The sequence below is a fragment of the Odocoileus virginianus genome, chromosome 10, assembly GCF_023699985.2.
Source record: "Odocoileus virginianus isolate 20LAN1187 ecotype Illinois chromosome 10, Ovbor_1.2, whole genome shotgun sequence".
In the NCBI taxonomy this organism is placed as follows: Eukaryota; Metazoa; Chordata; class Mammalia; order Artiodactyla; family Cervidae; genus Odocoileus; species Odocoileus virginianus.
The window spans coordinates 39,853,729-39,868,772 of record NC_069683.1 but is presented as its reverse complement, the minus strand read 5'-3'; the positions used below and the strand labels follow the sequence as shown (position 1 = coordinate 39,868,772).

General features: G+C 37.4%; 1 protein-coding gene across 22 annotated transcripts in view; it reads left to right on the top strand.

The window, feature by feature from the left end:
* Positions 1-15,044, top strand: part of SOX6 (SRY-box transcription factor 6) — a 765,792-nt gene that overhangs the window by 669,840 nt on the left and 80,908 nt on the right. For 16 of the 22 annotated variants that reach the window (XM_070473416.1, XM_020904495.2, XM_020904527.2 and 13 more), the window contains 3 exons: positions 1,739-1,888; positions 7,624-7,849; positions 10,832-11,019. In XM_070473416.1, coding sequence (XP_070329517.1) covers positions 1,739-1,888; positions 7,624-7,849; positions 10,832-11,019 — 564 coding nt within the window. The remainder of the gene's footprint in view (positions 1-1,738; positions 1,889-7,623; positions 7,850-10,831; positions 11,020-15,044) is intronic. The other 6 variants (XM_070473423.1, XM_070473414.1, XM_070473413.1 and 3 more) reach the window with 2 other exon arrangements.

Here is a 15,044-nt window from a genome sequence, read left to right as displayed (position 1 = left end):
TAAGAAAGAAATAGAAAATAAATGATTGTCAAAGCTTTAGAGGAAGCAATTAACACTACTCTATTTCTAAAAAGCAACTATAATGTTCAATTATTTTGAAGGATTTCTGAATTTAATCAACTTAAAAAAAAATAGATTTGTTTAGATTTATGTCCAATGATTTGTTTTTCAGCTTTTCTTCACTTGTTGAAGTTCCCTGAAGGACTCGAGATTGAGTAAAATTGACTTTCTTCTGATCTTGTGAATCAGGAGCTAAAATGAAGGCATAAATGATTTCTAAGGACTTTTGCCTGTCTAAGATTTCCTGATTCTTTAATACTCAATAGTAAGGCATACTGGTGATGATACCAGCTACCATTTATCAGCATATAGTCATTACTTTTCCAACTCTCAACTGTCTCCACTCCTTTCAGTATAGAATGTTTCCTCACTGGCTTCACACCAACTCCATCCCGCCCCCACCCCCGCCCCTTTTGAAGACACCTGGCTGAATTTTAAAAGCAAAGAGTGTAACAGAATAAAAAGGAAACAAGACAGTCCTTTTTCTCCCTGAAGTTCTAGCAGTTTGACTGGCTATTACTTGTGAATTTTTCTTGCCACTGAGTCATTGCACATACAGAATTATGAAACTTTAATTTCTTTAGAGGCTTGTTATATTAGAGAAATTGTTCCAAAGAAAGCAACAATCATGACATAAGCACATCTGGCTCTTGCAAATTATTCTTTATTAAGCTTTCATTTAATTACATGTGCTGAAAGGTCTGTTTTTGATTACTGTAATTTTTTTTATTTGTCCATCTGAATGATAGTAATGCTGGAAATTACATACAAACCACCTGTTTTTTCTCCTCTACTAATATGGCAAAGTTTGAGCTGTTTTCTCTGTGGTTGATGAACTAGGAAGCTTTCTATTTATTATGATAAAAATATGACTATCAAGGTAATGGCTTAATCTTGATGATAAGAAGAAAAGAAAATATTTGAATGGCATTTTCAAGCATGAAATTGTGTTAAAATTGAGGTATCTGAATTCTGGTTAACCATAACAGATTAACACATTTATTTATCACCAATTTCACCCCAAAGCTAATAAATCTACAGTTAAGGATTTCACATCCTGTGCTAGGAAAAAGAAGCTTGACTTTTTTCCCTCCACAAATCTGCCTATATTCTCTTTAGGATTATGCTATATGCCACATAGAGGAAGGAGGGACTGCTACTGGGCCTTAGGGATCTTGAGGGCAGCACTCTCAATACCCAGAGGGCTCAGCATCCCTAGAGAAGTTAGTCAGTACTGAATTAGAACAGTGTTCTTCCAGAAGTGCCTAGGAAAGTTTAGATCAATTTCTTAGTTCATGAATATTAAAATTACAGGAATGGCCATAACAACATTTAATGCACTTTATCATGATTTTAAGTACTCGAAAGAATATTTGAGACCATTTAGTCAAATTCCTTTCTGTATGATTGAAGAAACTAAGTTCCAGAGCAAGTCAATCTTTTGTTTAGGGTCCTAAACTTATTTTTAGAAAGACCAGGAACAGAGTAATGGCTCCCATATCACTGCTCTTTCTTTCTGTTATACTATTTATTCCTTTTTATCTTCTTCTTTAAAAATAGTGAAAGAGAAATTTCAAAGCTGTCAGAGAAATAGTTATCTAACAATACGGTAAGTTGTTTTGGAAGCTCTGTTTCAACTGCATTTAAAAAGATGATTTTTGTCTTCCCTGTTTTGCAGCAGCTCTATGCCGCTCAGCTGGCCAGCATGCAGGTGTCACCTGGAGCAAAGATGCCATCAACTCCACAGCCACCAAACGCAGCAGGGGCAGTCTCACCTACTGGGATAAAAAATGAAAAGAGAGGGACCAGCCCTGTAACTCAAGTTAAGGTATTTGCTTTGCAGGATTATGGAAACAGTTTGGAAAATAGCTTCACAAGAAAGGTAGTGAACCAGGCTGTGCTGGGCATAAACAGCAGGAAGCAAAGCAACATAAAGGAACCCCAAAATGTTCCTCTTTATGGTAAATTTCATGATTGAGCACTGAGAAACAGGTGTTTCCCTTTTGATAACAATAGTGCCATATTGTGAGATCTTTACCTAAATCTGCAAAGTTACTTCTCAAGAGTTTTTCCCTTTTGGATTCTAGCTTTTATTTTTTAATGTTCATTGGCATGTATGGCCATGGTTTTATTACCAGTCTTTGTCATAGTCTTGTGACACTTCTCTCTAACTTTAAACAGGTGGGGAGCCTACTTATAGTGCTAGAGGAGGAAGATCTCAAAACTTTAGATTGACAAGGAAAAAAGAGAACCTTTATATGGTTTGATGGTAAAGGTCTCTCTCCCTCAAACAATAGTTATAAATGTGGGCTTTGAGGAATGAGGGTGGTGTCATAATCTAATTATGCTTTGATGCCATGTATAGTTGTGATAGGATAAATAGGATCACCCAATTATGACTGAAACATTAATAGATCCTTTCCGCACTGATTTTCAGTGTCTTAAAATGGGCTAGCCAGGACGTAGTTGGTGACAGAGGGGAACTGATGATCCAGGCTAACTTTGTGCTGCAACTGGTACTGACAGGTTTTTATGATTGTTTTTGCTTCCTATATTGAATAAAAAAATTCAGAAAGTTCAAAGAAACAATTCTTTTATATCATTGACTTACTTACTTTGAAGGATACACTAAGCACAGATGTATTACTGTATGTGTCCAAAGTACTGCCTTTGGAGAAATCTTGCCATATTACTTCATTACATGGGAAATATCTAAGGCCAACGAAACAGCATTGAAATCCACAAAATTACTGAAATTGTTTTATTTTCTAAAATTTGTAGATAGGGATTTTGAGATTTTAGGAAAGCCATTAAAAATATGGATCCCAAACACTAAAGATTAAAAAAAATGTAAACATAATTAGGAGGGATAGTTCTGTCTGTGCCCGTCTAAAGGAATTAATTTAATGTTCCCCATGCCTTTAGATTCTCCAAAGAAGTAGATGAACATTTATGCTTTGTGGTTAGAAATATTGAGATATGACAATAGGAGGTTTACATTTAATAAGATAGCATTAACTTATGGAAACAGACTATTTTGTGTTCCAAGAGTTTCTTTTTGTGAGTAAGAGAACACTACAATTCAAACCAAAGCACTTTGTTTAACTATAGTTGTTGGAGTATAAGCATATCAAACATCAGTGACTTGAGGTATTGAGTATTAAATATTTTAACATGAAAAAGTCATTTTACAAGTGAGTTGGCCAAATGGAATTGCACCAAACCAAGCCTTTACTGGATGAGTAAAATGTTCCCTGGTTAGATTCAAGTTTATATCTTCTTTTACCATTCCAGCTTTGTGGGCCAACTGAATTTTATTACTCACTTGACCACATACAAATTCTTAGGGAGCTCTCTATATAATTTAACTTGACTCTACTTTATGTTAATAACAAAGGAAACATTTATCATACCTATTAGATTGTTTATTGTATGTGTGAGTAAAACTATATAGACCAAGACATAAGGCAAATATTTTAAATTTTTAAAATAGCTCCAACCTATTATTGTAGAAGTTCTAAAAATAATCTTATGCTTTGCTAATTGAAAGAATTATGGTCACTAAAATATCTCATGTTTCTGTCTAAAGTCATTCTTTCCCTCTGTATATACCATGACTAAGTAACCTAGGGCATTGTTAGCTGAAGGTAATAAAAGTAAAAATAGATGGTCTTCTGTTCCTTTTTTCCCTGAAGAATTTTTATTTGTTAGAGTTGTCAACATCAGTAGTTAGGATGTTTCTGTTCAAATGTCAGTTCTATGACTGACTTTTACTAGCTGTGTCACCTTGAGCAAGTTACTTAACTTCTTTTAGCATCAGTTTTTGCCTCTGCAAATTGAAGATTAATATTATTATGGGTCTTCAGTGAGACAATACATCCTCTAGCATATAGTAAATATTTCATAAATGTTAGTATAGCAATGATGTTGATGGTAATCTGATGCTGGTAGGTGGTAAAGTGGTTGTGATTGAAATATCTGGTTGTATACCAAGAGAGATTCTAAAAGAAACCAAGAAATTTTCCATTCTGAACCATGATGGAGGAACAGGATTCTGTTTACTCTCCCAACTTAAAGGAGTAGAACTCAAGACAAAATATAAACCAGTGGTTTCAGACGTTTCCAGTAGGAGTACAGGAGAGTGACCTCTGATAGAAGAGAAACGAGTGAGGCAAGCACCAGAGTTGTTCCAGCTTACTGCCTTGAGAGAGCTTCCAGGCAATAGTGTGGTGTGTGTGGGGGTTACCCACATGCTGCTTGACAGACTTCCTGAGTAGAGAGACAAGACTTAGAGTTTCAAGATGCCAAGGTAGATGGAATTTGTGAGATAGAGTGCCAGAGGAGAGAACTGTATAGAGAGAGAGCACAGGAGATCCCCAGATGGTTTCCCTGTATTTAGCTGAGTATTGCGCAATATACGCATGTGAGGAAACTGTCTGAGGCCAAGGGGAAAGCAGGATGTAGCAGGCAACACCATTACAACATTCGTGAAGAACTGAGAATGATTTGTACTCCCGTTGGCCAGATTGGAAAGATCTCTTGACACATGGGCACCTAGCAGGGTATTACTTAACTAGTAGGGCCAAATTATCCCTATACCTGCCTAACGCAGTTTCAAAGCAAGCTTGGTAAGGCTTTCCGTGTCTTAGAACAAAGTCCACAAATATTTAATGTAACATGCAAAACTGATATCCAACACTGTAAAAATCTCAATGTGGAGCATCTATTCAATACTTATCAGGCTTGCAAGAAAATATGAACAGTAATGAAGAGAATAAATCAATCATTAGAGATAAACCTCAAAATAACACAGGTGATGGAATTGCTAGATAAGACAGTTTCTTAAATGACACTTTCAACTAGACCAAGTGAAGAAGTAAGCATATCTGCTTCTCTTCATCTACAAAATGTCTGTTGGGCCAGAACAAGCTGTGAGGATGAACAGCAGGCCTGCCGTGGTGGAAAAGAATTGATCTGATTGGGAGTTAATCAGTGCTTCCCATGCTCAGTGGCATTGTTGGTAGAAATGGAAATTATTGAATTGTAAGACTAAATAATAAATTAGAATATACATTCATACTTTTTTATTGAGCTTCATTTTATTGTGCTTCATAGCTATTGTACTTTTTTACAAATTGAAAGTTTGTGACAATCCTGCATAGTCAGATGATGGTTAGCAATTTTTTTTAGCAATAAATTATTTTTAATTAGGCGTATACATTGTTTTTTAGATATAATGCCGTTGCACATTTAATAGACTACTGTATTGTATAAACATAACTTTTATATGCACTGGGAAACCAAAAATTCATGTGATTTACTTTATTGGGTTATTTGATTTACTGCAGTGGTCTGAAACCAAACCCATAATGTCTCTGAAGTTTGCTATATTCAAAACTGAATAAAACTGATATTATAAACTCCATATAGGCAAGAAACATGAACTTTAGAAGGTAGGACATAGAAAATTCATAATGAATGCCTAGAGATGAAAAATACAGTGTTTGAGATGAAAAGTACACTGGACTGATATTGATTTGGAATAGCAACAGATTAGATATTACAGAAGAAAAGACTAGTGAGCTTGATGACATAACAATGAAACTGTCCAAAATGAAATACATAGAAAAAAAGACTATCAGTACTGTAGAACATCAAATGGCCTAATATGTACAAATAGAGCCCCAGAAGGAGAAGGAAGGGACAGAAAATATATTTTGAAAAATAATGGCTGAAAACTTTCTAAATTTGAAGAAGACTCTGAACTAAGGGATCACAAGAAACTTGGTGAAGTAAAAGAAATGTAGAGAAAACCAACTAAATACCTAACTTAGAAATCACTGTTATTGAGAAATGAATAAAGGAATTAACTAGTCTAAATATTCCTCTGAATTCAGAGCAAAGGCAGGCAAACTTTAATTAAGCACCATTTGTGAGGGATGCAACTATATTTCCTGAGAACCTATCATATATCTAGATAGAGATAAAAGTACATTGCACCGTAGATGTGCCACATTATTTATTTCCTACCAAGACAAACAAACAAACAAAACAACAAAATAAAGCTAGGGTATCACGACACTATCAAATGACTTATTTTATCTGATAATTCAGTAAAAAAAAAAAAAAGTGCCTGGGATTTGGAGCCTAATAAGCTATAATTCAAATTCTGTCCTTCCATGTATGGCTTTGGACAGTCATTTTATCACTTTGACTGCTTCTTTCTTTGTAAATGTAGAATACTACTGCCCAGTCTCATCGGTAGTTAAATCAACTAATATACTTGAAAATATCTAGCACAATGTTAGTCATAATGGCTCTTCCGTGCATGTTATTTTCATTTTCTCTTTCTAATCCTCCCTCCTGATTACTATTTTCTGGCATCCCTATTTGTTCCCCCTTAAACAATGACTGTTAGTGCTGGAAGAGACCTTAGAGATCAGCTAGAATCAGGCCTTCTTTTCTATAGATGAAGATATGGAGTCCCAGAGAAATAACGTGTTTGCCATAGGGGAGAAAGTTCAGTTTCCAGGTTCTACTGTGCGTTTTAAACAATGACATGAAAAGCAAGTCCTCTGCCTCCTCAGAAGCAAAAGAGGAGTTAACATTTGCTGGAAATTTTATTTTAAACACAATACTGCAGATCTTAAAAACCTAGCATTTAAATGAGTATGTTCATATTACAATTAAATTTCTAGAATGATGGAAGTGTTGTTAAGGGTGTTACATGGCAGAATAAATGAAACAAAATAAAGGTAAGGAGCTTAGCTTTCAAGCTCCTGGTAAAACTAGAGTCACAAGCCAGATATTTGAATACTGTGCTCAGTACAGAATAGGCATCTTAAAATAGACATTCTGTAAATATATGTAGCAAAGAATATAAAGAGACATCACTTTAGACATGAAAAATAAATTGCATATAGCATGGTATGTAAAACATAATTATAATGTGTGTTTGTTCTTTGCAAAAATTAATTTTAAACATGAATAGAGACCAGAATATAGACCATGAAGGGTGCCCACACCCAGAAAGCCACATAGAAGCCATGCTGTGGCATGCGGCTCCCTGGGCAAAGGCCCAGGAGAGCAGAAGAAGGCTTACAGTGTTTCCATTTTTAAAGTACTTGCAATTGTTTGATTTAAAATATATATTAAAAAATTAGCGGCAGAGCCCATTTATAGTTCCAGGAACTTTTCAGAGAGAATAACACAAAAGCACTACAGAGCTGCTGAAATTTTAAATAATTCTTTGTAAATGCCCTAGGTTAATTTGGATCCCTGAAAACACATTAGGAAATTAAGCTGTAATGTGAGCTAATTCAGATTTTAATTTGGCAAAAAGAATGATCCAACTACACAGTTAATGTAAATAGAAGCATAACACAGGGAAATTAATGAGGTTTCCTTCCGATGAATCTTCAAGGAGGTAGATAATTAGCTTCTTTTGTTATTATTGTGGAGAATGTGGCATTGTCTCTGAGGTGTAAAATAACTGTGGCTTACTAAGTGATAATGTGCTTCATTTGTCTTTTTTTTTAATGATTATTTATGTTAAACTTGTAGGATGAAGCAGCGGCACAACCGCTGAATCTCTCATCCCGACCCAAGACAGCTGAGCCTGTGAAGTCCCCAACGTCTCCCACCCAGAGCCTCTTCCCAGCCAGCAAAACCAGCCCTGTCAATCTGCCTAACAAAAGCAGCATCCCCAGCCCCATTGGAGGAAGTTTGGGAAGAGGATCCTCTTTAGGTAAATGGAAAGGTCAACACCAGGAAGAGACTTATGAATTAGGTAAAAGAAAGCAAAATGCGTTTAATGATGACTGATTCTTGTTTCAAAGTATTCTTTAGTCCAAGAAAAAGTTAAAACCTGAAAGTAAATAATGTAAAAGTAAATTCTTTTCTACTGAAACATAACCCAGTGTGGTGTCTTGGGTGACTAGAACTTTCAGGAAAGGTTAGAATACAAATCCTGTTGGGATGCATTCTCCCAATGATGATGAGTTAGATCCAGCAACCAGAGATTTAAAAATTTCTGTGTTGAGTCAGTGCTTTGCCACTGAAGCGACTCTAGGCAGAGTAAGAGTGACCATGAACTCTCCAAGGGCCTAAAGGAACCTGGCCTAAAAGCTGCCTGCCAAAAGTCCACATTTTTTTGAAATTTTATGTTTTCTTTATAAAATGTGATTTTTATACCTTATCCCATATCAGTTTTTCATTGAAGCAAATATGACTGACACTTAAGTGACATCATATAAAATAAAGTTGATATCTTACTAGATATGTCATAGTGATCCTCGGTGTTCTTACATTCTCTGATACACTGCCAGTTGTCTCTAGGGATAGTCATACCCAGGTGTGAGAAGTATAGGGGAAAAATGGGATCTGGCATCAGGAAGCCTTGAACTGAGAAAGAGCCTTTACTTATTGGCTGTATGACCCTGTGAAAATTATTTAATATTTTTAAACTCAGTTTTCTAATCTCTGGAAAGGAAATATTATTTCCTAGCTTATAGGTTGGTATGAGAATTAAGACAGAAATATATGTGTCTAAAGTCTCTAACATGGTATCTGGAACCCAGAAGGCATGCAACCAAAAAGACTGGACTGCCAAATACCAACACATTTACAAATATATGTGGAATGAAACAGTAATTGTGAAAGTGGCAGAGCCAAATAAATATGAACATTATTATTACCATGCTCTTTAAGTTTCTTAATTTTCCAATAAAGACACAGAAGTTCAAAGGGATCTGGGACTAGAACCAGCATTTCTTTACTGTATTACCTTCCATGTTTTATTTAATCCTATAGCCTGATTTGCTTACAGCAATAAATAAAATAATGCATAAATGTAGCCATTTACAGTTTAACCAAACATTTTGTTTATCTTATCTCATTTGATTTTTCACTATCATCTTATGAGTTAGGTAGCATATTATTGTAATTCTTGTATAATAAACTGTCATCTTACAAATAAAATGACCCATCCACAGCCATGTAGCTATTAATTAGCAGTCAAAACTAAAATCCAGATCTTCTCACGTATAACTCAGTGCTCCTTTTGTAAACTCATAGTTGGAATGTTTGCTGAACAATGCTGGATCTTAAGTGACTCTTCTGATGATGAGATGTAAATCTTCCTCATTGAAACTGGGGACATTAGGATCTATCCAGCAGTCTCTCCTCTTTTTGAGTCAGGACACTCTTTTAGGGGCCCAGAGATTTTTCTCTCCAAGTCAGTGGGATCGCTGTGGGAAAGAGAAATGAATCATTCCCAGCATGTGAATATGATCACTAGATTATTGAAAGTTGTGAAATGAGGGGAAAAAAAGCCAACATGAGGATAAATAATAGGCTTGATCTTGAAATGGTCCTCCTATAAACCACTTCTAAATTTCATTTGGAAAGCATTTGTTTTCTGTACTTAGCATAGTGAGGGACAAAAAGGACTGTATCACAGGCCCTTGCTCTTTTGGAGTTTATATCTTAGCAGAATGTATTCCTTAGATCATTAGCTAGAAATGAGCTGAAATGATAGCACCCTTGTCCACACAATACTGGATGGATTTTCTTTTTTAATCATAAAAGCTTCAGAGCTAAAGATACAGGTTTTCTATTTCCTAAAAAGTGGCTGTTTAACTTTCTAAAATTTTTCCATAGGTAGCGTTGGGAATATTTTCTAAACTCGAGTGCATAAGCACATGTACTGCACACACATAGATGTGAGCTTGATCATAATCTGGTTTTCTCTGTCCCATCTGTGAGGTGTGTGCACATACACAGATACACACACATACACACACATGTGCTATGAAATGCTCATACCAGGAAACACACAAGCTGATCACATTAAACTTTACCACAGCAGCTGAAATCTATCAGTCAGTTGCCTTCTTTTTGTCTAAAATTGGAAAAGTTAATCTAAAGTATTGATTTTAACCTACAATAAAATGCAAGATATAGAGGAAATTTAGTTTAATTTTGAATTTTGTCCTTCTGTGCTGCATGGAATATAATGAAAGCAAATATTTCCACTTTATTTTAAGCTTCATCCTTATATAAATTCCATTCCCACACACACAGCCTCACTATCAAGAAGACAGGGAACTGAGAGCAGTGGGTGTTCAGGTTGTGGGTAGGAAATGGGTTGTCATTCTCTTGGTAAGTAACTGAGGCAGCATGAGTGGAATGCTTCATTAACCAGCCAGTGACTGGGGAACAGAGAGTGTGGTGTATTCCTTCCTACCCTCTCTTTTCTGCAGTGGATACATGAACACACAGATAGAGATAACGCTAAAGGATGTGCATAGCCTCACAGATTTTTTGTGACTGGGCCAAAAACAACTTTCCTGCATTAGCACACTAAATATAATGGGCAGCCTGCACAGATGTCTCTGTGCCCCTTCCTACCACTTTCATCCCAACTACTCTCCCACTAATTGTTAGATACAGCCAGAAAAGGTGTGTGTGTGTGTGTGTGTGTGTGTGTGTGTGTATACATATATAGGAATCTAGGAACCTTCATTTGTGAGGAAGCAGCTTAACAGAGCCCAGATAAACGGAAATGCTAGGGTATCCTCCAAGAACTAAAAACAAAAACCCAGCCCATCTCAGTTACCCTGGATTTCTGTGGTCTATTGCATTTTTCTTAATAGCAAATGAGTCCCTTCCTTGCTCAGAGAATGTGGTGTTCTACAGGGGAGTGGACAGTAGTTGTATTTTTTAAGCATCTAACCTTACAACCCTCTAATAATACATCCTGTGTATGCAGATATCCTGTCCAGTCTCAACTCTCCTGCCCTGTTTGGGGATCAGGATACAGTGATGAAAGCTATTCAGGAGGCTCGGAAGATGCGAGAACAGATCCAGCGGGAGCAACAACAGCAACAGCCACATGGTGTTGATGGGAAGCTGTCCACCCTGAATAATATGGGGCTGAACAACTGTAGGAATGAAAAGGTAAAACTTGCTTCTCTCCTTCACTGGCTCTGCTAGACCCATTGACTCATTTTTATCTGGCTCTTTCCAGGTTCCAAAGCATCAACCTGCAGCCAAAGATTTGGGCTTCTAGCTTGAGGACTGTCTTGCATTATGTTTAAGCATTACTGCTGATTAACGAATATACCTCTTCCCTCTTAGTGTGGGTTGCCTCTCAGGTACCCAACCAACCAGGGATTTGGCAGTCACCCCAAATCCCTGCCATTGATGTTTTTCTGTCCCATTCCAAAAGGTTTAGAAATATCTTATAATAAGGAGGTATATGAGGTTACAGACTATCAGAATATTTTTAAAAAGCATATATACTCACAATAAAGGCTAATACATTATTATGGCTCATCACTGAATTAATTACTAAGTTTCCTATTAGCCTGAGCAAAACAGAAAATGGAGCAACTTACAAAATGCATTCATTTAGTTTTTTGATTCATCAGATTATTTCTCAAGTGCTTATTGTGTAATAGACACTGTTCTAGGCACTGGAGATACAACAGTGAACAAATGAGACAAATCTTGTTCTCATAGAGCTTACATTCTGATAGGGGAACACAGACGAAGAAAAATAAACAAATACATAATGAATAATGTTGGTAACGTGAGGAGATGAAATAGAAGCAAGTTAAGGAAATACAGTTACAGGATTGTTCCTTTAGCTAGGCTGGTAAGGACTCTGAGGAGGTGTCACGTAATAGAGAGAGTGAAGGAAGCCCTGTGCAGGCCACATGAAGAGCATCCAGGCAGTGGGAATAATAGGCTTAGAGGCCTTTAGAGTGTAGGACCAGCAACAAGAAGGCCAACTTAGCAAGAGCAACTTGAGGAAAGGCAGAGCAGTGAGACCTAAAGGGAAGCGATAGCCTGGGGCAGAGTGTGGTAGACCTGTAGGCCTTGGAAGGACTATGTGTGTTTCACTCTGAATCTGATGAGAATTCCTACATTAGTTTTGTCCAGGGCATTGACATGATCTGATTTACATATAAAAAGGGTCTTTTTGCCAAATGTGTGAGAGCAGACTGCAGGAGGCTAAGAAAGGAAACAGGCAGACCAATTGAAAGGTTATTGTCATACAATGGGTGGAAAATGCTGATTACTTGATGAATTAGTGATCCTAGCCATTGCTTACCCTGTATCTGCATCACCCCAGTTTCTGCCTCCCTCTTCATATGGCTGTCTTCCCTCTGTGTATGTCTCCATGTCTCCAAATCTTCTTCTTCTTAAAAAGAACATCACTTATTGAATTTAGGGTCCACCCTAATCCAGTGTGACTTTAAGTTGATTATATCTGCAAAGACCCAGTTTCCTACAGATGGAAAAAGAGATTACATAAATATATTAATTTCATACATTAAATTAATAATGACTTAACTCCCCCTCCCCTACCTTGATTGATCCTTTTAGCAGGACGTTCACGTAAAGTAAGAGAGAAACTATCTGGGGGAATGGTGGGCCTTTTGGTATTGGATAAGCCATAAACTTTTATACACTTGGGACCTGCTATGCATAGGGATTGTTGTTGTTCTGTCACTAAGTTGTGTCCAACTCTTTGCGAACCCATGGATTGCAGCATGCCAGGCTTCCCTCTCCTTCACTATCTCCTGGAGTTCGAGCATACTTTTTTTGGAGTTTGTTTGGAGTTTGCTCCATCTCCATGTTGCTCAAACTCTATGTCTGCTCTATATTCTATGTCTGGTTATACTCATATCCACTATATCATATCTGTTGTGTTAATGATGCCATCCAACAATCTTATCCTCTCTCGCCCCCTTCTCCCCCTGCCCTCGATCTTTCCCAGCACCAGGGTCTTTTCCACTGAGTCAGCCCTTTACATCAGGTGGCCAAAGTATTGGAGCTTCAGCTTCACCATCAGTCCTTTCAATGAAAATTTAGGTTTGATTTCCTTTAGGATTCATCGTAGCTTAGTCACTAAGTCATGTCCACTCTTGTGACCCCATGGAGTATGGCCTGCTAGGCTCCTCTGTCCATGGGATTCTCCAGGCAAGAATACTGGAATGGGTTGCCATTTCCTTCTCTAGGGGATCTTCCTGACCCAGGAACTGAACCCAGGTCTCCTGCATTGCAGGCAGAGTCTTTACCAACTGAGCTACAAGGGAAGCCCTCTTTTAGGATTGACTAGTTTGAACTCCTTGCTGTCCAGGGGACTCTCAAGAGTCTTCTCCAGCACCACAGTTCAAAGGCATCGATTCTTCAGTGCTCAGCCTTCTTCACAGTCCAACTCTCACATCTGTACATGACTACTGGAAAAATCATAGCTTTGACTATATGGACCTTTGTCAGCAGAGTGTTGCCTCTGCTCTTTAATACACTGTCTAGGTTTGTCATAGCTTTTCTTCCAAGGAGCAAGCATCTTTTAATTTCATGGCTGCAGTCACCATCTACAGTGATTTTGGAGCCCAAGAAAATAAGATCTGTCACTGCTTCTACTTTTTCCCCATTTATTTGTCATGAAGTGACGGGACTGGATGTCATGATCTTAGCTTTTTGAATGTTGAGTTTTAAGTCAGCTTTTTCACTCTCCTCTTTCACCCTCATCAAGAGGCTCTTTAGTTCCTCTTCACTTTCTGGCAGTAGAGTGGTATCATCTGCCTCTCTGAGGCTGTTGATATTTCTCCCAGCAATCTGGATTCCAGCTTGTGATTCATCCATCCTGGTGTTTTACATGATGTACTCTGTGTATAAGTTAAATAAACAGTGTGACAATATGGAGCCTTGTCATATTCCTTTCCCAATTTTGAACCAGTTGCATGTCTGGTTCTAACTGTTGCTTCTTGACCTGCATACATGTCTCTCAGGAGACATAGGGCTACTGAGTAGGAAATTGGGGTAAAAGCAAGAGAATGGATACATGCAGCAGAGAACATCTCCTACTTTACAATTTTGTCAAGGGTGAATCCTAAAATTAGTATGAGAAGGATGTCAGTGATTTATTTCTTTTAAAATGTATTGGTTTTCAAATGAAAGTAATATATAGTTACCAAAATTTCTAATAATACAGTTGTATGATCAAAAGCTAATTACCCTTCACAACGCATTAACTACCTTTGGTGATTCAGAAGTTTTCTTTGCATATGCAGGAAAGTATTAATGAGTTTAAACATATGTATTCTCACTTGGAGTGGTAGGCACTGAGTTGTCACTTGCCAGCTGTGTGATATTTGGTAAGTTGAATAACTTCTCTGAATCTCAAGTTCTCCATCTGTAATGTGAGGGTAGTAATCTGGGTTACAATAGAATAAAATGTATATGAATATACCTAGCAAAGCCTCAGGTACAGAGTGGGTACTTTCCTATGTTTCCCATACCTTTTAGGCTAAATTATGGGTGATCTTTGAATATATAGAACAAATGAGCTATTTTGCCACAGATATGAGTTCCTCATAACAATAATGGAAGGGTCAGCAGAAGAAAGCAGAGTTAGATGTTTCAGATGATGGCATGTTGACAAACTTACATAGTTAAACTTCCTAACTGAGTTGATACACAAAGCTATGGAAACTTTAGATTTATTAAGTTAGATCGTGGTACCTCAGCCTCAGCGTTATTGACATTTTTGGCTGGAGAATTCTTTGTCATGGGTGGCTAATTCTGGCCTCTACTCTTTAGATGCCAGTAGCACCCCTCCTTTTGTGACAACCAGAAATGTCTCTAGACATTGCTAAATGTCCCCTATTGGGGGAGGGAGGACAAAATTACCCCTACTTGAAATATCACTGGACTAAATAAATATATTTAGAATTAATACATTTCAGAAATTTTATTCCACAAAAAAACATATTATTTAAAGAATGACATGTGTGTGTGTGCTTAGTCAAGCTCAGTTGTGTCCGACTCTCTGTGACCCCATGGACTGTAGCCCTTCTCTGTCTGTGGGATTATCCCTGCAAAAATACTGGAGTGGGTTACCATTTCCCCCTCCAGGGGATCTTCCTGCCCCAGGGATTGAACCTGTTGTGCCTCCTGCATTGGCAGGT